Below are 26559 nucleotides of genomic sequence, written 5' to 3' on the forward strand. Positions count from 1 at the left end.
AATTCTTCTTTTGTGTAGCCTTCTTGTATAAAATATTATATATAATTTTTGTAGATATTGGAGTGCCTTATGATATTAATATAAACTATGCCATCACACGCAAAAAAAGAAAAATGTTCTTTTATTTTATTGTTTGTCATGATTGTATTTAAAGAGATATACATGGCCATCCGAGTGTAAAGCTAGAGAGACGAGTAGACTAAGACAGAGCTAGAGAGAGAGAGAGAGATAGAGAGGAATGAGGGGGATGCGGAAGGAAATTGACCGAGAAGGAAACTGTGAGGGTGGGGGGGGGGGGGTAGACATAGTTAGAACAATAGAAGATAGAGAGCTAGCCGGAGTAAAATACATAGATAGAGGGAACCAGTTTTCTAACAATTGTTCGTTCGATTTTTGTTTGCCTAATCTGCTGACTGGTCCGACATCGCCCCCTCCTCGTATCAGGACAATTACCCCGGACAATATTACCCCCATGGAAAACTACCCCCACAGACGATCGACTATCCCCTGGAAAATTAACCCCTAGGACAATTACCCCCCGATGACAATTACCCCCTGAGGACAACTACCCTCTAGGACTATCACCCTAGCTGATGACAATTACCCCCACGGAAAACCAGCCCCGAGGACAATTACCCTCCGGAAAATTATACAATTAGACACTGTGGTGACTTTTATTTACCTTTTCTAAAAACACTTCTTGCTAAAAATACATATTTTGTCTGTACAGCCAGGCCCTAAATTTGATTAGATGAGTACCTGGTTGGGTGACTGTGTTTGCGTTTACTTTGTTTCTAGACTTCTTTTGGCCTAGAGTTTGAAGAACTTTCACCGATTAAAAATAAGAAAGTCATGAATTTTTGAAGGTGCAGTTAATCAAACACAATTTTTCAACTCGATCTGTTCTTAAAATCTTCAAAAATCTGTATTCTTCCATCAAAATACAATTCAATCATACATTCATCCTGAGTAAAAATTTTCAAATATGTTTTCATACAACCACTGATGAAACTAATCTATTTCGTCATAACTAAGAAAATGAAAGTTTATGAAATTTTCTGTAGAAAGCAACTTGGAGAGGAGCTCGCATGATACGTCACAGTGTTGCCAATTTGTGTTCACTGATTATAACTTCCATTACTTTTCTAATCGGATTTTGCCCAAAGTTTCACCTAATTGTTTATCTATCTGTTCTGCTTTTACCAAAACCAAATTATTATCAGGGTGGACTAACCCTTTAATGAACAGGGCCACAGGGGGTAATTGTCCTCGGGGTGGTTGTCTTTGGAGGGTCTTGTCCCTCGGAGTAATTTTCCGTGGGGCAATTTTCCTAGGGGAGTAGTTGTCCCTAGGAAGAGGGTTATTTGTCCAGGGAGTCATTGTCCTAAAACTGCCCCTGCTACCATTAATGTTATCAATATTATGCCTGTCCTATTTCGAATCATGTCATAATCATCTCAATCAGTCACAATACAATCACTGTCAAGTTTCTATCATGAAAATAAATATCACTATTTAGCCACATGCCATTGCGTAATCAGTTGCCTAGCTGGATAGGGGAGGGGAGGGGAGGGGAGAGGGAAGGATGTAAACCATCGAAAGGGGCGAAAAAAGAAAGAAAAGAAGAGCATTAAAGCGAGGTGAAAGAGACGTGAAACGGCTGCCTCACTTGGCGACCTGGTTACCTTGCAATAATCTGATCCTCAACATATCCGACGGGCATCCACAATCACAAATAGCATCATGATGGTAATCATGATAATCATCTTGAATTTATCATTTTCACCCCCTTCTATTCTTTTTCACCCTCTCTTCTCTCCTATACCCCCTCTCTTTCTACTCCCTCCTCATGTGTCCCCACCCCTCTCTGTCTCTCTCTTTCTCCCTATTTCTTTTCTCCATTCCCCTTTCCACATTTTCCTTATTTATCCCTCTTCCAGCATAACTATCTTCCCCACATCGTTTCGCAATCACAGAAGGCAGACCCATATTTGCAAGATGTCACCAACGTTACTTTATCATGTTTCAAACTTTTATTCATGAAATTTGGTTTCAAAACGATACTCAACGTCTACCTATAACTGCAGTTATAAAGCAGTTTATTTGTACTTTGACATAATGTGTGACACTTAGTTCAATACGAATGAAACGTAAAAACGACTGATAAAAACACAAACAGAACGACGGAAGCTAAACGAATAAAAACACAGTTTGCTTTGAAATAAAAAGAAAGTGGCACGGTAGGCATTTACCATGTTGAAAGTCACTTAAGTTTTCTTTGATTTAAATGTATGACATAACACTCAATATCTTTCATTTGCACACCAAAGTATCACATATCAACTGAGAATAATAGTACAAAAATTACATGAACTTTCCGTCACAAATTGTAGAATATATACTGCCATCATAATCAATTCATACATAATAATGTTAGTTCGTAACCATTTCTCTCTCACGTGCGTTTAAAAGCATTCTCGTGATTACTAAACTTATTCAATTGCAAGAAACTCTACAAAACAACGTATCACCAATATACAAGCAGATACACTGTAGTATCTCTGAAGTCGCTTATTAGCTATGATACATGAACATGCTACTCAAGAAAACGTACGTGTGAAAAATTCCAGACTAGATAGCATTGTACGAAAACCTCAAAACGTCATACATACTTGAGGCGAATAACAAACTCTATAAAAAAAAACTATATACAAAACTATATATACAACTATTTACAAAAGGCCTCTAAAAAATATGAGATTCCACAATTCTTGGATACAAACATCGGCAAATTATTATATTATATTTTTTCTCCATTACAGGCATTTTGACATTTAATAAAAAACCAAATAAACAAAACACGTAAAACTTCGTATTTTACGTCACAAATTTCGACTAGGCTTATAGTCTCAATATATCAATACTCGTACAAAATATAAATCACAAATATCTGAATTCAAGAATAAGATGACATGTATGTCACAATCTTTTTGTTGCTCAGTAAGGCGATATTTGAAACATATTGTACGTGAAGCGTTGGTGTCAGATGAATGAAATGAATATCATGTGAAACTCCCATTATTTACATATCTTGTATAATAACATAATTATTACAAGCTGCAATGTTAACTTGTTAGAAACTATCAATAATATTTTTGTTTAAACGACTACCAGTTTCTGTTGGTATGATATTGTTTTCATTATTGACATACTGTATTTAATAAAAATTTCTACAATTATAAATCAAATGTCCCTAGTAGTGTAAAATATCAAATTATGTTTTGTATGGAAATCTGGAAACAGGTATGCAAGGGTAACAACTAGTGTATAAATGGAAAATGAAGAATTACAGTATATTCTCCAGGTAATTAGATTGATCAGTGTAGCGACAATCAAGAAAAAAAAGGAATCTTCAAAATATCACGAATAATTCTGCATCATATTATATACATACTCATTAGTAGACGATACAGGTAAACATGTCAGTGTGACAACAACAACAACAACAATTTAAAAATCCATACATAAAGGCATACAAATCCAAAGAATAAGGGGTTCTTGTGTGGAGAGGTTTGGCATTTATATTCACAGTATTCTCTTCGAGCATTTTCAGTATGGTTACATAAATATATATGTACAAACGAATTATTCTAATTTCTTAAAGATAACAGTCATTTACTGTACTAACTTAAACTAAACCTTGAACTTTGAACTTTAAGATTCGAACAACTCAACAACATGTTAAGCAACTTTCTTGACGTGGTAAATAACGTGAACAAAGATAAAACAAACGACATTCGGATTTCTTAACATAATGGTAAAATATTTCGTACAATCGTGGAAATATCAAACCAATATTGCATTTCTAAAATATTTGCGGTGTATTTTGCTTTTTTCAATTTTGTTACTTATTCATCAGCACATATGATATATAAACGCATATGTATACACAAATACAAAATATAAATCTCGATCTTCTTAATAGTTAAATCATATTCACATTTTAAGCATTCAATTTCTTGAAAATCGTGAGCGTCCTATACATTAGTGTACGTGGAAAACAAAAGAGTCTTCGGAATGTCTTGATGATCACAGGTTATTCTATTCGAAGCGGACGGCTACATGCATGTATGCTCTTTACAAACCAATATTTGAACATATTCAGTAGAAAAATTATCGTTTTTCCTCCAATTCTTAAAGGTTACAGTACATCATGTACTGTTCATCATAATTAATATAAACATACACATTCTCATAATGAACAAACAGACACCCCATAATAGCTCACAGGAGTGGTATACCTTGTTTACAAATACAAACTGCAATAGTATATTGTCAGTAAAACCATCAAAAGATCCAGTCACTCAAGATTCTACAAACTCATGAAATGCATTATTTGAGATAATGGAATGTGCCAAATGTTCATGAACGACACATAATTTTCGGTCATCAACTTCAGCACAAGTTCAAGGGAATAAATGCTCTTTTTGTATCTAAAAAAAACACTGGTGTGAAAAATAAAGAAAGTGGTGCCCTAAATGTTGTGTTGAAAAAATTCAGTGAAATTCAATAACATTACATTATAGTTCCGTGTGCATAGCTATATACATTGTACATCGTATACAATTTGTGTGTAATATCACGACATGTTCTGTACATACTAACTGTGAGCTAAGGACACATTATTTACAATCGATTGATTCCTCTCAGTACTATTAAAGCGACAGTGTATGCGTATAGATGTCTGCGAAAATACAGTTTCATTCAGTAGCTGATTGATATATTCAACTTTCTCCGTGCAATTAAATTACTGTAAATACTTCAAGTTCAAAAGGTGTCAGCAAGCAATGTTATTTCTGCAGTTGATATTCAACTTCTGTACAAACATGCAATATATATGAATTCACCTTCTAAAATACATCTTTATCATTCAGTAGCTGTTTGATATATTCACTTTTCTCGGTGCAATTAAATTACTGTAAATACTTCAAGTAAAACAAAGTGTTAGCAAACTATGTTATTTCTGCAGTTGATATTACACTTCTGTACAAACATACAATATATATGAATTCACCTTCTAAAATACATCTTTATCATTCAGTAGCTGTTTGATATATTCACTTTTCTCGGTGCAATTAAATTACTGTAAATACTTCAAGTAAAACAAAGTGTTAGCAAACTATGTTATTTCTGCAGTTGATATTACACTTCTGTACAAACATGTTATATATATATACATGTATATAAACAAATATATATATATATATATATATATATATATATGTAAAGTCACCTTCTCCTATTTTTCTTTTATACAAATGAAGTTATCACAAGGGTTAGATTGCCCTTTAAATCAAACGTCAATGCCACGAATTAAAGTTCTTCGTTCAAATGAAACATTAGTTAAAGAAATATGATATTGACCAGTGTGAGAGGGATAAAAGGGCCTGATGGCATCAGTGATCAATTCATAAATCTACCGAACTTACTTTTATTTGACTGGTTTTTGGTCAAAGTGATATTAATAAGCCACTTCACAGATAGAACCTGTCCATAGGCAGGTGAAGGTCAGATGAATATTGCATATACATGCTCATGAAAATTATGTCATAATTATTCTTGTATGCACCGGCAGTTTTAAGGAACAAAGGGGGAAGCATTCTTCTCAAAAGGGCAAACAAGTGTACAACCATGACTTTCGCATAGATAATTCTAAAATGCACAAAGTGGGACAGGTCAAAAGATCTGTGGATATTTGGGGTCAAGTGTATCATGTGCTAACTATGAACTGGTCTATTCAGCGTGATTTCAAATACTAATACCGCTGTCATAAGTACATGTACATATTAACTCATTCAAATCTTCTCGCAAGAGTCACTATAGAATAATATGGCCACTCACGTCTTGCTTCGATTCCACAAGGCAGGTATGTCGTTTATGTGAAAGCAGTGAAAACGAAAGTGATAGTTGTGTATACCTAGATACGTATACTTTGAACCTTGTGTTCATGATCTGGACGGAACCAATAATGTTTGAACTACTGCAAGAATTTTACGGGTGAGCTGGATCATTTCCTCACCTTTGGATTGGTCTCTAAAGAACTCGTGAGGAATCTGTGAGGAGGCGCATCTATCTGGGTACCGAGGCCGTTGATCATCCACGAGAGAGCTGAGCTGGCACACGTCCTGGAGAAATTCTGATGATTTTAAGTGTTCACTCACTTCACGGGCTAGACTAGTAATGGAATGGTAACGACCGTAACATCCTCTAATGGCAAGTTGAGCAGCTTTGAGGGCCTTTTCTACACTCTGGTGGCACTTGTACGCCACCCACTCTAGTGAAGGTTCATCGTGTGGGTTAAGATCGTGTTGGGCAGCACGGAGATCTTCTTGTCCCTGGCGATGCCAACGGCGTGCATTGCGGATATCTGGTGATCTCGAAGCCTCAGTGAAGAATCTTTTCCAGTAACCTGATCCAGAACCTCCTCTACCCCTTCCTCCTCCAAAACCAGAACCAGCTCCTGCCCAAAATCCTGATGCAAATCCTCCGAAGTGAGTATACCGTCGTCGGTCTTCCCCTGCTCTCTGCTCAGCTGATTTGAAAAGGTCGTCATACGATGAACTTGTTTTTGAAAGACCCTTTTCTAGTCTTTGAAGTTCACTCTGGAGATGTTTGAATGCTTCGTCAAACAGTTCCTTCGGACCTTCTGGATGCTTGTCTGGATGCCATTTTAGCATCAATCGGCGGAGAGCCTTCCTTTTCTGCTCCTCTGGAAGCTGCCAGATCTCCTCCAATTCTGCGGTCACCTGTCGCTTTGCTTCTTCAACATCAGTCGGAAGAGATGATTCCCGATGACCAGAAAGACACGGTCCAGCATCATCTGAGTTTACTTTGTCAGATGGAACAAGCTCCATACCTGATGTGGACTTCGGGATGTGAATCTTGTGCATGTCCAACACATCGGCTTCTATGGGGCTGTCCTTTCCAATGTTGATGAGATAAACTGACCTGAGTGACTCGGTGCGTATCCTTTTGACCACTACTGCGTACATGTAGTATTCACCGTCTTCATCGGTTTGTGCGTACCCTACATAATCGTCTGTGCTGTAAGACGTCCAGGGGTTCTGTTCTATGAGGTGGTAGAGTTGTTCTGGAATAGTACTTCCAGGTTTAGGCAACATGAAACTTGTGTCATCTTCCATTTTTTCTGCGGCAATGCCGAACTTCGCTAGTGCTTTCGGGATAGTAGCTGGAGATTCTTGAGATAGCAGGATAGCCATATTATATCTATCCTCAAACACATTACCAAGGACTTGGTTGACATGGATTGCAACACTTAATAGTGTTTCCATTATACTTTTTCCTTCACTATGCTGAACAAACAGCTCATTACCACTGTTGATGAAGGAAGGTACTTCGGTTTCACTACCTTCTATGTCTTGACCATTGATTTGCAGGATTGAATGTAACTGCTGCATACATGTAATCCTGAGTCCAGTTAGGCGATCTCTAAACTGTTTCCTGGTCTCCTCGGCAACTTCTTCCCGCCTGTTGTGCCTCATGATGGCGCAAAGCGCACTAAGAAACTCCTTAGAATGCAGGATTTGAAGTCTTCTTTCAAACTCACATGGATCGTTTCCAGTCAAGAAACACTTTAGCAAATCGTTACCAGTCTTGCTCAACATTTCTTTCACCTCTGTGCTTACTGCTTTCGGTTTCATACTTTCAGGAAGCATGGGGATAGCTTCTCGCGCGATTCGTTCGTGACTTGGAAAGATCTTGACGAGTGGTAGATTAGATCTACGAAGTCGGTTTGTATAGTGTTCGACATCATTCACTAGAAGGCGATCTGATCGTTCCAAACTTCGCTGCCATGAAGGTAGATACAAGTAGTGTCCGGGAACAAATGCAGCAGCTACCTGTGCAGGGTCGGCCTTTATTAACTCTTCATAAAGGCCAGATGTAGCCCTGTCTACCATGTTGACTACATTAGGGTTTGACCATGCACTCTGTCCCCTTTCGTAGAGGTTTTCAAGAACAAAAGCATATTGGCGTATGGCAGGTTTCACTGTTCCACCAAGAATTTGAAATAACTTGAAAAAAGGAACCCACTTGTCTGGCAGCTGGTAGAGAAATGGCTCTAGATTTCCTTCCATCGTACGTGATATCTGTTCTGCTTTGACTAAGCGATGCTCATCCTCGAGCTCCAAAAAGACGATAGGTACGTTTCGCAACTCATCTCTGATGATACAGCACCTTCCACAGGGATGTTCCTGAGAGCAGTTTTGTCCTGCGCACTTGGAGGAAACGAATGTCAATATTTCCTGTAGTAAACTAGCTAGATATTCAGAGAAAGATATCTTCTTGTCATTCTTCTCTTGGAGTCTGTTACATATATTCCGTAAATGCTGGATAACGCTCATAAGTTCAGGGTCCTGTGCAACGCCTATTTTCTCATCAAACGTTTTTTTACAAGAGTAGCATTTCCCTGAGGCCGCATATTTTGGCAGGATGCTGTTGATGGACCATATCAGTTGTGTGTGTTTGAAAGAACATGATCCAGAATACCTCATGAGAGTTCCTTTCTCCATGAAGGGTGGATGAATAGATTTCATCTCTTGGCTGATCCCGTCACTCACAAGAAAGTCAACCATACCGACTCGCTGTAGGAAAGAAGAGTCCGTGTGAAGGTCACATCTCCTTCTCAATTCCGACACAAGGGCATTGGACTTCTCTTTCATCTTCTCGAGGTCAGAGTGTGATCCCTGCACCTGCTGGGCAAAGGAGAGGAATAAGTCTCTGGTAATAACATTTTGTAGTCCTATTTCTCGAAGGAATGGAAGGCCTAAACAATCTATGACGCGCTTGGGTGGAAACTGGACCTTGTTCAACATTAGAGAAAATATCTCGACTTTTGGGTCATAGAAGTCCTCGGCCTTCAACAGTTCCCCATTTGCACTGGTAATGAAGCGCAGCTGATGTAATCTTAATCTGCAACTAGCTTCCTTCCTAGTTCCACTAAAGGAAATTGTTGGGTTATGAGGGGGTAGCTGTTGTAGTAATGTGTTGATCCGCACAAGATGTTCAAGACGGCTGTCCTCGCTGAGTTGATCAAAGACTGGCAGAATGTAGTTTTCATACACATCAATCTCTGTTGTTTTAGTCAATTCTAGCTTCTGGTATAGAAATTCAAGTCGCGTGTTGTACTGTAGAAATATAGCGCGAGTGGTACTAACCCATTTATCTTGTTCCTTTTTTGGAATCAAACTTGGGAGGACAAGAACTGTGTCGACATCTCTGATACTGACAAAGTCACCTGCAATCGACTTGAAGCAAGGAAGGCTCTTCAACCTCTTGAGATCAGCTTGGCTTTCACAGTTACCGGTACTGAAGAATCTCAGGATTTCTTCATGTTGATCAGCTTTGAGGTTTCTGAATCTCCCGAAGTCTCTATTCAACCAGTACATCAAAGCATCTAAAACCCTTGTGCTACTGCTATCGCCCATGTGCATTACGAGATGATGTATTAATCTATTATTGTCTTCACGAAGAATGGATTTTTCGACCTTGTAGACGTTCAATGATTCAAGTGCTGAGTATATTGGCCAACATCTCTTTTCCGGCTCGGTTGGTTGAACTATTATTGTAGAGGATAAACTGATAGGCGCCAATAGCTTGATATCCTGAGGATACTGAGTTGTTGTTTCTGTGACAGGTAATATCGCCCAACGGCGAAGTTCAACTCTGATATCGTCAGCAACATCAGTCAACCTTTTCGTCTCTTTGCAGGATTCAAGAAGACTCCACAAACGTTCAAACCATTCAGATGAAAGGTTGTGCTGAAGCCTTAGTATTTCATCTGAAGTACACTTGAGATAAGGGTTGCAATCACCAAGAAGCTTAGATACTGCCCTCACATCAAGTTCACAAAAAACATCGGCATTTCGTGGTAGAGTGTGAAGAAAGTCGATATGTAAAAACCTATGACTCTGAGGCTTGAAAAGATCGCAAAATTGTGATGCAAAGACTGGCTCATTACAAGATAAGACCCGCAAGCTTCCATCCTGAGTGAAGAGCAATGGTAGTCCGTGGAGACTGTCTTTGAAGTTAGATTTTGTTCCCTTCTTGCAGTAATTAATGAGTCCCTTCAGTCTCTTCTCGTCTTGGATCCTTGACTTTGAAAGTGGCATTGGTAATTGTCTCTGAAGGGGATTGTCTCCGCCAAGGAACGGCACCACATTTGAAGGTAAAACTTCAAGAACTTCATAGTTGCCTGATTCAGGGTTCATGGTTTCCTGATTGAGATGCTTGCATGCATTGCGGAGACGGTGCATTATCCATGTCGGAGACTCTAGTAATGGAAATGTGATTTCGATCAGTGTCTCCTTTAGTCTTTTCACATTTTCTTGCATCTCAGCCTTCAAGGAGCTACTTGTAGGTAATGCGTAGTGGTCACTCATTTGGTTTGGAAGTGTGTTGCAATATCCCACCTTTGATTCGTCTGGAGACTGCATGTGCACGACAGGGGTCTTCCATGTTAGGAAAAAGTCGCTGTTGCCATCATCTTTTCTGTATAGAGAAGGAAATAGCATCAGGGCTTTCGAGGCAACAATTTCGTATACGGTGGCTTCAAGCGCTTTCCAGTACGGCCCTTTGTCGCTGTTGTTAGGAAAGAAGGTGTGGTATTTCTGAAGAAGTTTCAAAGTGTGAGTTTTCTGTTCACATGACATCGATCCTGACCATTCATATTTCTTGACAAAGAATTCCTTTATCCACAACAGCAACTTCACATAAGCCGGTGCAATAACTTTCTGGATGACGTGAAAGTTCCAGAGTGTTTGTTCATCTGTTTCGCTACCTTCCCACAAGTGTCTTCTACTCTCATGGTCTAAGGCGAAGTATCCGTGCACGTGAACTGGAAGTCCCGTTGCAATGGGAAGGGGTAAGAAGCAGAAAGCCGTTCCTTTGAGTTCCCCTTTATCTGTCAGACGGGCAGCAACAGCCCCCACTGGAAGTAGTTTACGTTTTCGCATTATGTTTTCTTCAGCCGTGTCTGCACTTCCTACTTGCTGACATATCACCCAATCCTCATCTCTTCCTTTTCCTTTCAATTTCATCTGGTATATGACTCCTGCTGGTTCTGGTTTCCGGGAGCCATCCTGTTCTGCGCTACTGATATCTTGAACTTTGCGCAGGAAATCATTTTTCTTGGCACATTCAGTTGGGGTAATCTCTGCTTTGATAGCATGAGTAGAGCCAATAGCTCCTGAGCTTGTTACCTCTGAGATGCTGATTTTAGTGATGTTTTTCAGAAACAAAAGACTCTCAAATGCAGCATTTTCAAAGTCTTGTAGTAGCTTCCGAATCTCCTTTGGTCGCCATACGTTTTCACTGAGTGTTGAAGCTTCCTCCCGCAATGGAAAACGAAAAACTGTGAAGTCCTCTTCTCCGTCTGCAAGAATGTCTTCCAAGTAGCATTGAAAGGTATCTGGATACGTAGAACGCACACTGCTATTCACCCTTAGCATTCGACCCGGCTTGGTATATTTTGCTCCCGGAATATACTTCAGCAGAGGGTCAAACATGCATAATCGTTCACCTTTGGAGATGAAACTTGGGCAATCCGTAAGTTGATACACCGTATTGAAACCGACCCCATAACGGCCTATTTTCCCCATATGATCAGCTTTGCTACCTTCTCCAAGATTCTGTATACCACGAATATCTTCATCTGTAAAAGATTGGTTGTTGAAGACACAAAGAGCAGGACCCTGCAAAGCTTTCATGCTATCTCCTAGAAGTTTCTTTCCATTATGTGAGCGAGGATCGTAGACAAAATGGATTTCAGTTGCTCCGGCATCGTCTGCATTCTGAAGAAGTTCTTTCAGAATTGTTTCATCAGATGGGTATGAATCGAGAATCCGCTTGATACGGGTTGTAAGTTTCTCATGTTGGCCAAACTCTTCCCCTGGGAAATCCATATCGTATAACTGGAGCATCTGTTGTCGAACATCCTTCACTTTCAGCTTCTTTGCAAGCATAAAACTGATTCTCATGTGACACTTATGGAGTTTGACTTCGTCGTATTCAAACCAGTCAACGTCACTGTAGCAGAGATCTGATACAGGCTTCATGCACTTGTGCTCATCTGGGAGAAATGCATCTGGAGACCGTCTCTCATCATCATCATCTTTGAGGAAACTAGCAAGTCGATCGGCAGCTAGGATAGCAACCTCCAAGACCTCATCATCTAAAGGTTTCCCATTGCTATCCTTGTGTATAGATTGGAGAACACCTTGATAGTCTCCGGCATCAAATTCCCTCTTCAATGCTGCACGTTCCAGAAGAATGGGATATTGTTTCAGGAACTGGGAAGCTTTAAATAGATACGGTGGAAGATCTCTACCTCCATCAGCAACCTTAGAGGCCACTACAAACTTGCGATCTACAAGAAAGAATGATTGATTCTGAAGATCTTTGTTAGAGATGTCTGGACTATTGTCTTCACAAGCAATTTCAACACGCTCGTAAACCGCTTCGCTTATCATTTGTAACCGATTATCAGAAATTGATTCCTTATTCATTTCGTAGTGACTACGAAAGTTCGAGAACTGCTTGAGTACACCTTGAACAGAGGGATATTTATCTACAAGACCAAGATAGTGCTCGACTTTCCTTGGAAGCTTCCACACTCCTGATTCATCCACAACGTTTGATGTGCTGCTTACCAAATATCTTTTAGAATGAGAGTACACATCGTTAGCAGATGCATAAGCACAGTCTGTTTCCACCCATGGTAGAGCTGGATCTCTGTTTTCTTCACACAAGATAGGCAAGAATGGGATACTCGCAAGCCTTTCTCTGAGGTTTTTCTTCCCATTCCATTCACTCCTCAACATCTCCGACAGATACTTCAGTACAGCATGGCATCTTGTCTGAGCTACTTCCATACAGCTTGAATGCAGAATGTGAACAGTCTCGCATCGTTCGACGAAAATATCCTCATCAAGATAGTCTTTCACCATTCCTAGCTTACAAAGTGAAGCCAATGTGTTGGTGCCATTGAATTTTTCTCTCAGAGGGAAAACCTTGTCAGACTCCGAGAACAAAGGTGCAGCTTTGCCTTTCGGGTGTACTAGATCACAAGGTTTCCGCAGTTCAGATCCTCCCTCTACTGGTATGCATTCTACATCTTTTAGCATCTGCTGTAGTGTGTCTTCACTGTTATTGAGTGCAAACAAAACCAGTTGATTTCTGATGTTGTCTGGCATCTGACTGATGTTTGGTAGAAAGACTTCATCGAAGAACCTGTTGAAATCATAGGTTCTCTTGAGAACTTCGTCTATCAGCTGTACTCTCTTTAGGGCTCTCCAAGTTTTCTCGGTCAATGACATCACTTCTATTGATGGGAGATGTTCGCTTAGTACCTTTGTTACCACATCACTGACAGATGTCTCCTTTTGAACTTCTTCACTAAGGAACACAACATTCGTGAACTGATGCGATTTGCCATCTTTCCAGAACAATGATGGTTCATGGCCATCAAACCCATGTACCATTGCCTTGTAGAAAGCATCAAACAGTGCTGAACATTCTGAATTATTTGGTACGTCATCAATATCTGGCCACAACTCCTCAGGAGACATATCTGAGCCGTATGTGTCCTTCACTTGTTGAATAAACTCACTGTCAGACAACAGAGCAACGTACGCTCTGCAGATCACATCTGCCAGAAGTATGTGATTCCATTTCTCAGATATCAACCTTCCATCGGGGACTGGCATGTGAAGACTCCGCCGATCCTCTTTTACAGCAAAAGATCCGTTGATATGTACCGGGAACAAGCTGCGAATTGAGAGGGGAAGAAAGCAGTAGATCTGCTTCTCAAATTCAGACATTGGTGGTCTATGAAAAGGAAAGGCAACCGCACCTTCAGGTGAAAGTCCACACTCTTTGCCATCCGGAGATTTTGCAAGAGATGCTGCCTGTTCTGAAGTCTTGCATATCACTTTGACTATGTCCAGGTCTCCACTAACTTCTTGTTTCTGTGACATCATTTCATTTCCCTTTGCAGTCATTGTGCAGCGGAATGATTCAGTTGACACGACGGTGCCGTCATCCTTCACCCTATGAGATAGCATGGTCTTCTGTATGGTGAGTAACTCCTCAGCCCTGGTAGGATCGCTAGAATTCTCAGAAAGGTAGAACAGGGCGACCTTCTTTACCTTTTTTGTGAATACCAGGAGGTTTTGTGATGATTCCCACATTTTCTGCATCAGGTTGATCAGTTTCTCCCCATCGTAGCTCTCCTGGCATATTCGGCTTTTCTGTGCAGCTTCTTTAGAACGGAGGGGCAGTCTAAAAAGTGTTCCGTTGTAGTTGAATGGCTCATTTCCTCCACTGAAATCGAGCCCGAACACTCCATTGAATGGCTTGAACTGATCTGGGAATCTCCGGAGTGGTTTGGTGCTATTCAATCTGAGACGTACACCGGGTTGACTCTTGTTCGGGAGAACGCTTTTGAGATGTGTGGTATGAGGGTCGAAAAACTGCATGTAGTCCCTACTAACAAAGCTTGGAACATCAGTTATGCGGTACACCGAGTTGAAACCGGTCCCAAATTTCCCGATCTTTTCAGCGTCCTTTTCCTTGGTACGCCCTCCAAGACGGAGAATGTTTTCAAAGTCTTGGTCTGTGAATACAGCATCGTTGTATACCCAAAGGGCTGGTCCCTGAAAAGACTTCATTTCAGGATCGAATAGTTTCTGGTTAGCATTTTCGTTATTTCTCATGTCGATGAGAAAGCGGACTTCCTGAGCTCCTGCATCTTCCGCATTCTGTATCATTTCACTAACGATAGCGGTGTCCACATAGTTGTTCTTGAGGATATTCCACAAGCGAGTAGTCAAGGGTTCATGCTGTCCAGCTTGTTCAAAAACGGGCAATTCTTCTGAGTCTAGAAGAAGTCGACTGACAGGTCGGACATGAAGGAATTTTGCAAGGTCCGTTGAGATATCTGAATTAATCAAAGTAAAATCTTCTCCGTCATCCATCTCCTCATTGTCAGTGCTTTTTCTCAACCACTCTCTGTCCACGTATGCGCTCTCATCAACTGGAATGAGATGACATTCTCCTTTTTGCGATGGAACGAGTAATCGTAACACAGCTTCTTCTGAGAGCTCTTCTTCGGCACGTAGATGTTGAAGGATCTGCAGTACAAGTTGGCGCTGTCCTTGTTGGAAGGCCACATCAGTTTCTGAATCGTCACATCTTTTCTTGATTTCATGCAGTATGTCAACCAGAGCATTGGAATTTGCCGCCATGTTTTTTTCAACTCCTAGTGCTTCAAACAAGTCTGCAAATGCAATAGTAGATAGCGGAATAGATGCCATGTAAGGAGCTAGATGAAACGGAGGTTCCACGACACACATTTTGCTTGGTTCCGAAAAGCCACTTCCATTCCAGATACAAACTTTAGTTCGATTGAGGATGAGGTTCTTGGTGTTCTTGTCCTGGCGCCACGCTTCCATTAGAAATGAATAGATCTCCCTAAGCATTGGTACTATATCAGTAACATCTTCTCCAGTTCTGTCTTCTGCATACCTGACACAGTGTTCTAACTGTGTCATGACGTCCGAAATTATTGGAGATGGGATATTAATTCCAATATTTGTGTAGACTGTAGAGAAACGACTCTCGTCCTCCTGGGAAGTAAAGCATTTAGAGGCTCCACATGTCAGTACAGCTTGCTTCTTTTCTCTCAGAATTTCGTGGGGAGTTGACAGTCTTGTAGAACGATTACCATACCACTCAAAAGCTGAGGGGTAATACTCTGGAGGAGACTGTCTGCAAGGAATGCATTGCTTCTGTTTCATATGATCAATGACAGATTTTTCGAGAAGGCTTTGGTTACTTGTGAGGAGCTCTAGAAGCGTTCGAGCCTTTTCTGGGCTTTGAGATTCATCAACCATCTCAACACATGTAATCAACTCGGATGAAGTAACTTCACTCGGTCCACGCATGCCAAGCTGTTTGAAAGCTACTATGAACTGAGGTGAATCAAATGGTGCGCCTGGAAATACTCCTTGAGAGGCAAACAGTTCGTCAAGCAATGGATCCCTTGGATCAAGGAGTTCACAGGGAGACAGTAAAGAATTATTCTTGTTGGGGATGAATTTCATATGACACAGAATGTCTACGCTGGACTTGCAGTTGACTTTGATATCTTCCCAGTGCTCCATTATCCACTGCAAGACAAGTTGTTCTTCTTGCCTTGTGTACAATTGCCCTTTTTGTATTTCTTCCAAGATTTTCATTATCACCTGATATTTTGATAATAGACAGACTTCTAACTTCTGTAGCAGACATTTAGATTGTGTTCTTCCATCGATCAAGAGTCCCGTCAACTTCAATGGAGCAGGAATATCGTCTTCGCAACATTCGATGTACCCTTCGCATTGTTCAACACTGACCACATGTTTGTTTGAATTTGCGGTTCCATCGACTCTTTCAAATAGTGGTAGACAATTTAGAAATTTCTTACCATCATGGGAGAGTTTTGCCTGTGCAAGATATTCTACGAGAACATCTCTATCGATAGTGGAAAAGCAATGGAATCTCTGGATCAGTAGTTTATCATCTGAAAGCAGAAGGCATTTAACTACCCCTTCTGGTGTTGGCATCTTGATATATTCGTCACGCATGATAGCTGGATGGCAGAGAACATAATCAGGACAGTTTGTGACTGTCACTCCAATCTGTTTGAGAATGTTTGCCAGATCATTGGTCAATGTGAGACTTTGTTGACTTCTCTGGATAATTGCCGACTTTGGGCACAGTGGTAGTAGTCTTCTACATTCACCATCGGCCTCAAACAATGGTACAAGATGGATACCTTCAAAGAGAAGTAACTTACTTGAACTCTCTCTGTACAGCATTGACCAGACATCTTCAAGCCATGCATTTAGAGAAGGCTCTTCTGTGTCTTGTACCCAGGTCCCTTGATCGTCTATCCGAGTTTTCAAACTGGTCTTCAAGAGCTCTGCTACTGCATCAAGGGTTAATGCTTTCAGCTGATAATGCCCATCTGCATATGAAATAAAGACAACTTACAATCGTTATCTAATTTACACAAAAGTTAATCGTTTCTCTAATCGCTATGTGTCAATTATATGGCTGTTTTGTTAAAGAAATTCGATAAACTGTCACAAAAGGTAATGAAAATATTCTCACGAGGTCGAATTTGGCATCACTTTCAAATAGTAGGAAAATATAAGAATCAAATATCAAATATAAGAATACAGGCTATGCATATTCCGTCGAAATATTTTGTCTAATTTCAAAAGCGGAATAAGTTCAACTTGACCTAAGTAAATACATTGATTAATAGAGTCCCAAATGTTAATCTCTGTGATGCAATTGATATAAATCTAGTAAATCAAAAAACAGATATTACTTTGGTGATTAAACTATTTTGAAAAAAATGTTAAAGAAGCATGGCAGTTTCTACAGGACAAATAGAACGAAATTAATATAATGATTCAGGCTGTAAATAACAATCTATGATTTTTTCTTAAATAAGGTCACTTTCAATCATAATAAATTTTGCTGAATTTCTCATCTCTATTCTAGGTAATTCGGTTAGAGGATAGGATAATGAAAACCAAAACACACCGATATTGGACAGGAGTTGATGAAGCGGCTTGTCCTCTGGTACCGTTCTGATGAATTGATGATATAATCCTGGTATAAGCTGTCGATGGAACTCGGTGGTTGGTATGTACACTTTCTTTTCATCAGAACTCGAGAAGAAGTGGAAGCTTCCATCATCGAGAGGGAGAAGACATACTCCTTCCAGATCTTGCCTGGCGTCCTCCCGCAAGATGAACTCAAGGACCAGAAGCTTCTCATCAGCATTGAGCTTGGTCAAAATCGCAGGATCTTCACGGAGGCAACGGCAAAGGCTGGAAGCAGAAACAGTGGATATCTGATCTTTGTAGAACTTCCTGATGGCCTGTCTGCACACATTGGGAACCCTTGCATATGCAATGCCTTTGATGTTGAAGCACTTGAGGATGACCTTTTCCATATCTTCATCCACATTCAATTCGTTGAAGTGGACGTCGGCGATGTTCATCCACCCATTGTTGTCGCTATGTATGATAGTTTCATGGAAGAGAGCGGTGTAGAAGGGTTCCAAGAGAATGTCCCAGTTTCTACGAACCTCTTCATGATCTGGCCATGATCGATAGATGCAATGGGCGGTCACGCTGTCCTGGGAAGTGTGAATACTAATGGCGTATTTGATCGCGTCGACATATACAAGTGGAATAAGTTCTCTCACAAGAAGTTGGTTCCATTGTGCTGGAGAGTCCGTTTGGTCAGGTCCGGGCCACTTGATCCCGCGGCGATCGCTATTGACAGCAAAGAATCCATGCACATGAACTGGTAAACCCGTCCAACTCTCCACCGGGTGGAAGGGGAAGAAAGCAGAACACTCTACCAATGTTGTTATTCTCTGCTTCACCTGCTACATTTCTTGGTTCTGAAGAACTCACGGGAACAGCAACAGCTGCCCACGGGAGATGACTTTGCTTCTTGGCCAAATCGGAAAGCTCTGGAGACATGCTATCACCCGCGATATGATGACTAACAATCCAGCGTTGTGCCTTGGATGCCGTCGGTGTTTCGGTAGTGAAAGTCACACAATCAATCAACTTGATTGGCTCTCTGCGCCCACTGGCATCAGAGCAGTAAGTTTCTAGACGCGAAGAAATTTCCTTTCCCTGTGGATGCGTTTCTGGATCGTGTTCCCTTCGAACTCGTACAACAAGTGATGGCTCTTGCAGATCGGATGGCCTCTTTAACACCTCGATGTTATTCAATGAGCGCAAAAACAGCATAGCAACATCAGCATCGGCTCGAAAAGCCTGAAGAAGCTCGCTCAATGTGCCTTCATCGTTGTAAGTTTTGTCACTTAACTTATTTGCGTCATGTCGCAGTGGAAATCTGAACAACGTGCCGTCGAAATATCCTGTAGAAATCCCTCCTGTTACTCCTGGAAATATGTTGTGGTAGGGTTGAAACTGGTCTTCGTTCTTCGAGAATATGTCGCTGTCGGATCTGAGACAAAATTGCTTTCCAGTTCTGACCCGACCTCCCTCAAGAAAATGTTCCTCAAATGGATCAATGAATGCCAGCTTCCGGTCGCTCATGATGCTCGGTAAATCTGAAAAGTAATCGAAAGGATAATAATTTTAAGAATAGTACAACAATTGTTTTAATGATAATGATGATGAAGATAACTAATGTGCACAATCAAATAATTGATAAGATTGATGTTTCCGTATTTAATAAATTTAAATGACATCTATTTCTTTTGAATCACTATTATCAACTATTACTATTATGATCACGCTCTGTCTTTTTCAAATGTAACTTAGTTTCATCTTAGAATTACAAGTAATTTCTTGACCTTACAAAGATAAACCACTTTCCATAAAAGCCGATTTCGATAGCCAATAGCCCGAAAACAACACCGGAGTATTCAGACCCCTCAGGAGGGGCTGATCATTTTAGCTTTACTACTGGTATCACAAAAATGAATTATTTTGACAATAGCAAATAAAGTGGTTATGAGAGCATGTGTATATTTTGTACGTTTCCATTTGTTGATATAATTATCCATTTGTAATTTTCGTTCTCACCTGTTATGTGGTACACGGAATTGAATCCAATGCCGAAACGTCCAATCTTCAGAAGATCTGTCTTCTTGTTGCTGCAGGCAGGTTTCTGAATCCCATCCCAGTCGGCTTTCTTGAACTTGGCGTTGTTGAAGGAGTAAAGAGCTGGACCTTGGTAAGGCTTTAGAGAATCTCGGTACAGCGTCTCGGTCCCATGGTGCCGTACGTCATACAGGAATTTGACAGTATCTGCGCCGGCATCCTCGGCGTTCTGAACAAGCTCCTGCATAGGCAAAGCAGCGTCATTTTACTAGGGCTCTTTAAAAAAAAAATTCTATGGCCATGTACACTAAACTTGTTCTCTTCACGTTTCGAAACCTCAAATTAACACAATTCACACCTCATTCCTCTTCGGGATCCGCCTATGTAAGAAGTTAAGAATGTACCCGACTCATACTTTAAACAAAAAAATTCTTTGTAGTAGGCCAAAGTCTATCTAAAGTCAGATGCACTTAGTACAGGGCCAATACATATTAGTCAATACTCTGAACGAGGTTTAGATCTTAAAAATTATATCATTAATAAAAAGTAGAAGCTCCGTACCATTTTCTTTTCCACATCAGAGGCGGCAGGCACTTCGGGAGGGGGTGGGGGCAGTGCATGGAGTACTCTGCCCCAACACATTTTCATGTTCCCCTAAAGTGCACTTTTTTATACTTAAGATAAGTGCCCAGTTTTACCTCTGAAAAATGCCCCTAATCGATTCTGACAGGTACCCTTTTCCTTTCGTAATGAATGCCCCCTTTCCTTTTCTTATAGGTGCCCCTTTTCACCTCTGATTAGTAACATTTTGCCGGTGTGAGAAGTGCCTCTTTTCACCTTTGATAAGTTCCCTTTTTCTTTGAAATGTGCCCTTTTCCCTTTCTAATAGGTGCCCTTTTCCCGGTAAGTTCCCAGTTTCTCTTTGCAATACGTATCCCTTCATCTTTCATATTCCTCTTGCAATAAGGGCATCTTTCTCATAGGTGCGCCTTTTATTTTCTGATGAGTGCCCCTTTCAGAATATGAGAAGTGCCCCTTTAACTTTGACAGTGCCTTGTTCATTTCCAATAAGTGCCCTTTTACCTTCCGATTAGTGCCCCTTTTTACTTTCTTATAAGTGCCCATTCACCCTTCTTCTAGGGGGGGGGGGGGTGGCAGGGGTATAATGCCCCAAATTTCATACGAGAGTGAATTATGGTTATTGGAGGTGAAGAGTTTACCTTTATGATCTGGCCGTCACTATATTCTGTTAAAATGGTCCTTAAGTAGTCTAATAAAGGTGGAACGGAAATCCCGAAATCATCTGGAAATAAAGTGAAGTGAAATTGTGTAATGTAATCGAATACAACTTTCTTATATATCTGGTTATAAGTAAACAAAGCAAAAAAATAAAAAGCAAATAACAAAACAAAAAAACAAACTTCTTTGCATCCCTTATTCTAGGTAAATAGTATTTCGTAAAATGTTTGCGATATTTCGGCAAGTAACCTGAAGAAAAAGGAGAAAGGACTCCCCCCCTTTTTTTGGGGGGGGGGGGGGGTTGGATGGCGGTACACATTATTCTTTTTAGGACAACAAACCCCCCCCCTCATATCCCTCTCAAAACCTCTGTAGAAGAGCTAACTGGGATTAAGTTACATATATCTGAATAACCTTATTCAATGTATTATTGGATATCTACTCCTAACAAAAGAAAATTCCTCTTTTGATTAAGTGTTTGAAATCCCTTACACTTTTCCTTCCCAATACTCTTTACGGTACTTTGATCGAGCAATGTTCTGAAGTACAGGAAAAGTGGTCTCTTATGGTGCAAAAGATGCGAGTTTTTCTCGGAATGATTTTATGCACGTGAACAGAATGTTACCTTTTAACTCTTATATTGTAATTGACATTAATAAATACATCCGTTATTATATATAATATGATGACTCTCATTTGAATAATTCCCTAACAATAAAGAAACAATAAAACAAAGTTTTAGCAGATAAGCAGAGATGATGTTTTGAATCCAAGAACAAGGGAAACGCTCTCGGCGGTCTCGCCTGCATAACGCAATTCAATATGATAAACCAGAACGTCAATGACGTAGCGCTCTTCCGCATCTCGCAACAACAAATATCATAAATTTTATGTGGTACACTTTTGAACTGGTCAAAAAATAAAATTTGATGCCCTGGAAGGGACATAATTTCATTTCATTTGCATAAAGTACCATAAATAATCAATGGAGCAAAATCTCACAATTCTGTGTAGAAGTTTAGTGTTCCAAATTTAGCTCTACCAGATAAGGCAAACCAAATCAAAATCAGTCAAGAAATGAGGGAAAAGGAGCAATTTTTGTTATTTTTGGAATAAATTTGCATAAATTACCATAATTAATTAATGGAGAACAATTTCAAAATTCTGTGTAGAAGTTTAGTGTACCAAAGTTAGCTCTACGATATAAAGCAAACCAAATCAAAATCGGTCGAGAAATGGAGAAGAAGCCTTTTTGTGATTTCGAATTTGCATAAATTAGCATAGATAATGAATTTCACGATTCTGTGTACAAATTTTAAATCCCCCTCCTAGCCCTATCATAGGAAACAATCAGAATCAAAATCGGTTGAAAAATAAGGAAGAAGAAGCATTTTGAAACTCTTGATGTTGATGCCACAACAAAGTCTAAGTTTGTTGACCTTAAATGACCTTTGACCTTAACTTAGTGACGTGAAATTCTACTCACATGATTGGGGGAGACTTGATAACCCTATAGTCCAAGTTTCATTGACTAAGAACTTATACTTTCAAATTATATCAAAAATTCAAAAACCTAACCTTAGATTAAGTTTTCGATGATGATGCTACAACATAGTCCAAGTCTGTTGACCTGAAATGACCTTTGACCTTGACTTTGTGATCTGAAATTCTACTCACATGATTGGGGATACTTGATTACCCTATAGTCAAAGTTTCATTGACTAAGAACTTATACTTTAAAAATTATATCAAAAATTTAAAAACTTAACCTTAGGTTAAGTTTTTGATGTTGACGCCGCCGCCGCCGTCGCCGCCGTCACCGGAAAAGCGGCGCCTATGTCTCGCTTTTTGCTACGCAGGCGAGACAAAAACCTCTCCGCCTGTTAACAATATTGACCTAACCAAGATAGATATGTTTCATTTCACTAAGCTAAAAATGATCCGTTGATAAACATTTTGAGGGTGTAATTCGTGAATGTGTTGGAATTAATTGTACTCACTGTCATTGTCTTCTCTCTTTGCCTGTGAATGTGAATAAAACAAAAAGAAAAAGATGAGAAAAATATAGAATAAACCATACCAGAATATATCATTAAAACACAATTCAAACTACAGTCTTTGTAATCAGATGCTCTCCATCACAGTGTTCTTTCTTTTCATTTTTGTCATCGGGATTCGATTGCCGGGGCAAATGCCCCCTATGCTCCCCTCCCCCTCTTTAACTAGGACCTAAAGCGGAGAGGGTGTCCAAAATTGTGGCCCTTTTGACCAAAATATATTATTTTTGACATGATTTTTTAAAGAAAACTTGAACCAACGTGGTGTCATATGAAATTCACATGTTGATACCAATTCCGATGGAAAAATCAAAATTTGTAATTAAAAAAGCATTTTGGTGATTTTAGTCTTCTAAAAAATGAATTTCATCGAAAAAATTCTATTCCACGTGTGGAATATAAATTTTGAGCCAAAATGTGTTTTTGAGCCTAGCTTACTTTTTAAATTTCACTATTGGCCAGTATCTGGATCTGAACGGTAGCTCAACGGGGACATATACATGTATTTTGTAAAGAGTAGTGTACAATGTTCAAATATGAGTGTTGAATGCAATTGATAATTTATTCTTCTATACTTTGTGACGTGTCATAAAATGTGGTAATGATCAGCTGCCCCGCCCAGGCCTCGTTTTGGGGGTAATGAAATAAGAATTTTAAAGGGGAATTCCACCCTGAAGCTGGTTTTAATAGCAAGTAAGTGAGAGGAATGTGTGAACAAAAATTTTGAGCAAAATCTGATCAAATATAAGTTATGAAATGTTGATGTTGCGATGAAACACAAATTGGCAACTCTGTTACGTATATTGCGAGGGCCCTCCCATTTGCTCGGTATGGAAAAAATCATAGATGTCTATTTCTGCCCATTGGTCAATTTCCAGTCATACATGCCCGCTAAATATAATTATTGCTATGATTTTATACAACTCCTATATCAAGCAAATTTATTTCGTCATCAAGGCGGGGGGGGGGGGGGGGGGACACAACCGCCCATTTCCACATTTTAATTCAATGTTTTTAATGAATAACGTCGTTCTGGAAGCCCCCTCCGATTTAGGTTGACCGCTACAAATTTTCTCTCACCTCTGAAATATATTGTGCACAATGAAAACAAATCTATTGAATAAACATTTGGTCATCTTCCCCATTAACTTCAAGTTGAGGTAATTACATCAAGTTGTATTGCTTATTGCTCCATTGTGACAACCAAAAGACAATTCCTCCGTTATGGAAATATTAACATATCCCCATTCATTTTAAAAACCTCTTTTTAAAAGATGAAAGCACGTTTAATATATAGGAATTCATTCTCAAAAGAGAATTTAAAATTCTTCCGATAGGCCATCACTAACAGAAAGAATATCATCACTTACTAGAAATACAATTGCTCTGAAGTTTTGAAGTGCACAAGTTCTTGGATCAAACCATTTTGAAGCAGGGTATTCTTGACTACACTTTCGCCATAAAAGTGTCTTTCTGACACATATTTTCAAAGTCTGTTACTATAACATAATTTGTGTTTAGTTCAAGTCTCATGGAGAAGCCACACTACTTGATTAACATTTGCAGTATCCACTGTCAATATATCTTATTTCCTATTGAGAATGAGGTTAAACACTAACAATTTATCAAATGTCCAGCCTAATAAATAGTTTAAGCTTACCTTTACTCCATCTCTCTCATCCTTCAAGGGGACCTCCTGGGCTTTCCTTTTTTGGCCTTGTACTTCACCTTCCTACATAACAATGAGAACAATAACCAAAACATCGTAAAAGTTGTATTTATATTCCAAAGAAAGGGCAAAAAAATCAAGTATAATAAATACATTGTAAGCAAGTCTCCAGTAGTTATTTTCAATCTTGGCTAACTCATTACACCATAGATCACAATCATCAAAATACATTCACTAAATGAAATAACATGCTGAATGTAAATTTCGCGTTTTGGCTGACTACTCCTTAACACTTGATACAAGTAAGGCAAAATATATCTGTCAACAAATATTACAAATAACTCATAAATTTCAAACTGACAGCGCATTATATTTCACGAATTAAATTTCTACAAAATAATTGGCACTTTTTTCATAAAAAAATAACACTGGATTTATTACTAAAACAATGTTTATTCATAAGTTTTTCTATCACATGATTAATTAACATATATGCGCGCGTACCTACTCATAAGTTTTTAGATCACGTGATTAATTAACATACATGTGTGCGTGTTTGAACCAATCACGCTGCAGTTGTGATTGGGGCTTTTCCGATTTTCCTGTGTGTGGAAATCAGTAGGCTTTTAAATATATCGGTACCGGTACCGTACACACACCGTTGTTGTTGTGTTTATTGTACCTGTCAAATTTTATCCAACCAGGATTGAACTACTTCGTCCCCGGACCATTACCGGTGGACTTGCTCACCGATTACGTCTTGTACTTTTTGCAAGATATAATTTTTGACTCTTGTGTTCTTCATTGACGACACTTTACATTCGCCGTGCAGTGAGAATAGAACATTTATGATATATCTTTTTTCTCACCTGCATTATTGTTTGACAACTTTTTATCATCGACTTCACAATCATTATATACATTGTCTCGACATTTGATTCTTCGACCTGCACCACAAGTTGATCTATAATTGACATTGACTGCATCATCATTATTCATCTATTAATTGACTGTCTCATCACCATCATCAACGAGACCGTCGCCAACAACGTCACCATCTTCAACAGCGTTGTCTTCATCATCGCTGTCTTCATCATTGTCTTCATCATAGCTGTCTTCATCATCGTCTTCATCATCGTTGTATTCATCTAGCGTCGATCATCGTCTGCATCTTCTACTCGATCGACAACCAGCTCATCGACCACCGTTTTCAACTAGGCCTAGCTAGTTTCTGCACCTAGGTACTTTGAATTCAACTCCCAGGACTCACGTTACGTTAATTAGACTAGGTCTAGACATCTAGGTCTAGACCTATATTATAACTGTGATTTATGCATCTTTTATTATTGGGTCATTGTGATGGTTATTTTGACTAACTTTGACTGAACTGAGTACCTGTTGTTGAGTACGTACGCATACATTGTAACACTAACACATATTTGCACTAGGGTCTAGTCTAGACCTAATTTAGTCTAGAGCAGGCCTTCTCAACTAGTTTATTAGAAGTGCCAAAACGAAGAGAATTTGTAGTTGAAGTGCCACCCTGTATGTTTGACCAAGCCGAAAACGGGTGGGGTCCAGGGGCAAAACCTTAATGGGGGTGCAGGGGGCGGAGCCCCGTGAAGTTGGTGGATTTTAGGGCTTTCCAAAGGCCCAAATGGGGCATTTATGTTTTCGGGTTGTCCGTACGTACTACGTACGTCCCGTTCTCGTGATCGCGTTATCTGAAGAACCGATTGATGGATACCTGCCAAACTTAGGTCATGTATGTTACTTGCAGAGCTGATGAACTGATTGGATTTTGGGGTCATGAGGTCAAGGTCAAAGGTCATGCGGCTCATTATGTATGCAAAAATAGCTTGTGATCGCA

General features: G+C 39.6%; 2 protein-coding genes across 2 annotated transcripts; both read right to left on the reverse strand.

Moving 5' to 3' along the window:
• Positions 1-6005: 6005 nt before the first annotated feature.
• LOC100893401 (sacsin-like) lies at positions 6006-18394 on the reverse strand. Its single transcript, XM_030984981.1, has 2 exons — positions 17674-18394; positions 6006-17086 (listed from the first exon to the last, which is right to left on the reverse strand). The coding sequence occupies exons 1-2, from the start codon at positions 18134-18136 to the stop codon at positions 6006-6008; spliced, it is 11544 nt and encodes a 3847-aa protein (XP_030840841.1). The 5' UTR covers positions 18137-18394.
• LOC105447037 (sacsin-like) lies at positions 18394-25564 on the reverse strand. The gene is made up of 6 exons (XM_030984982.1): positions 25559-25564; positions 24681-24752; positions 22964-22985; positions 20945-21027; positions 19707-19965; positions 18394-19228 (listed from the first exon to the last, which is right to left on the reverse strand). Exons 1-6 carry the CDS (start codon positions 25562-25564, stop codon positions 18414-18416), a joined length of 1257 nt encoding a protein of 418 aa, XP_030840842.1. The 3' UTR covers positions 18394-18413.
• Between the last annotated feature and the right edge of the window lie 995 nt (positions 25565-26559).

This window comes from Strongylocentrotus purpuratus, unplaced genomic scaffold, assembly GCF_000002235.5.
Source record: "Strongylocentrotus purpuratus isolate Spur 01 unplaced genomic scaffold, Spur_5.0 spur5_scaffold_14, whole genome shotgun sequence".
Taxonomy (NCBI): domain Eukaryota; kingdom Metazoa; phylum Echinodermata; class Echinoidea; order Camarodonta; family Strongylocentrotidae; genus Strongylocentrotus; species Strongylocentrotus purpuratus.

Bases quoted from the DNA above. Each gene is read 5' to 3' on its own strand.
- LOC100893401 (XM_030984981.1), bottom strand. From the start codon at position 18,136: ATGAACATCGCCGACGTCCACTTCAACGAATTGAATGTGGATGAAGAT. The intron at 17,087-17,673 runs GTGTGTTTTGGT...TTTCATATGCAG, and splicing joins TCAACTCCTGTCCAATATCG to ATGGGCATTATCAGCTGAAA.
- LOC105447037 (XM_030984982.1), bottom strand. The intron at 21,028-22,963 runs GTGAGTACAATT...CTTTATTTCCAG, and splicing joins AAAGAGAGAAGACAATGACA to ATGATTTCGGGATTTCCGTT. The intron at 19,229-19,706 runs GTGAGAACGAAA...ATTACTTTTCAG, and splicing joins TTCCGTGTACCACATAACAG to ATTTACCGAGCATCATGAGC.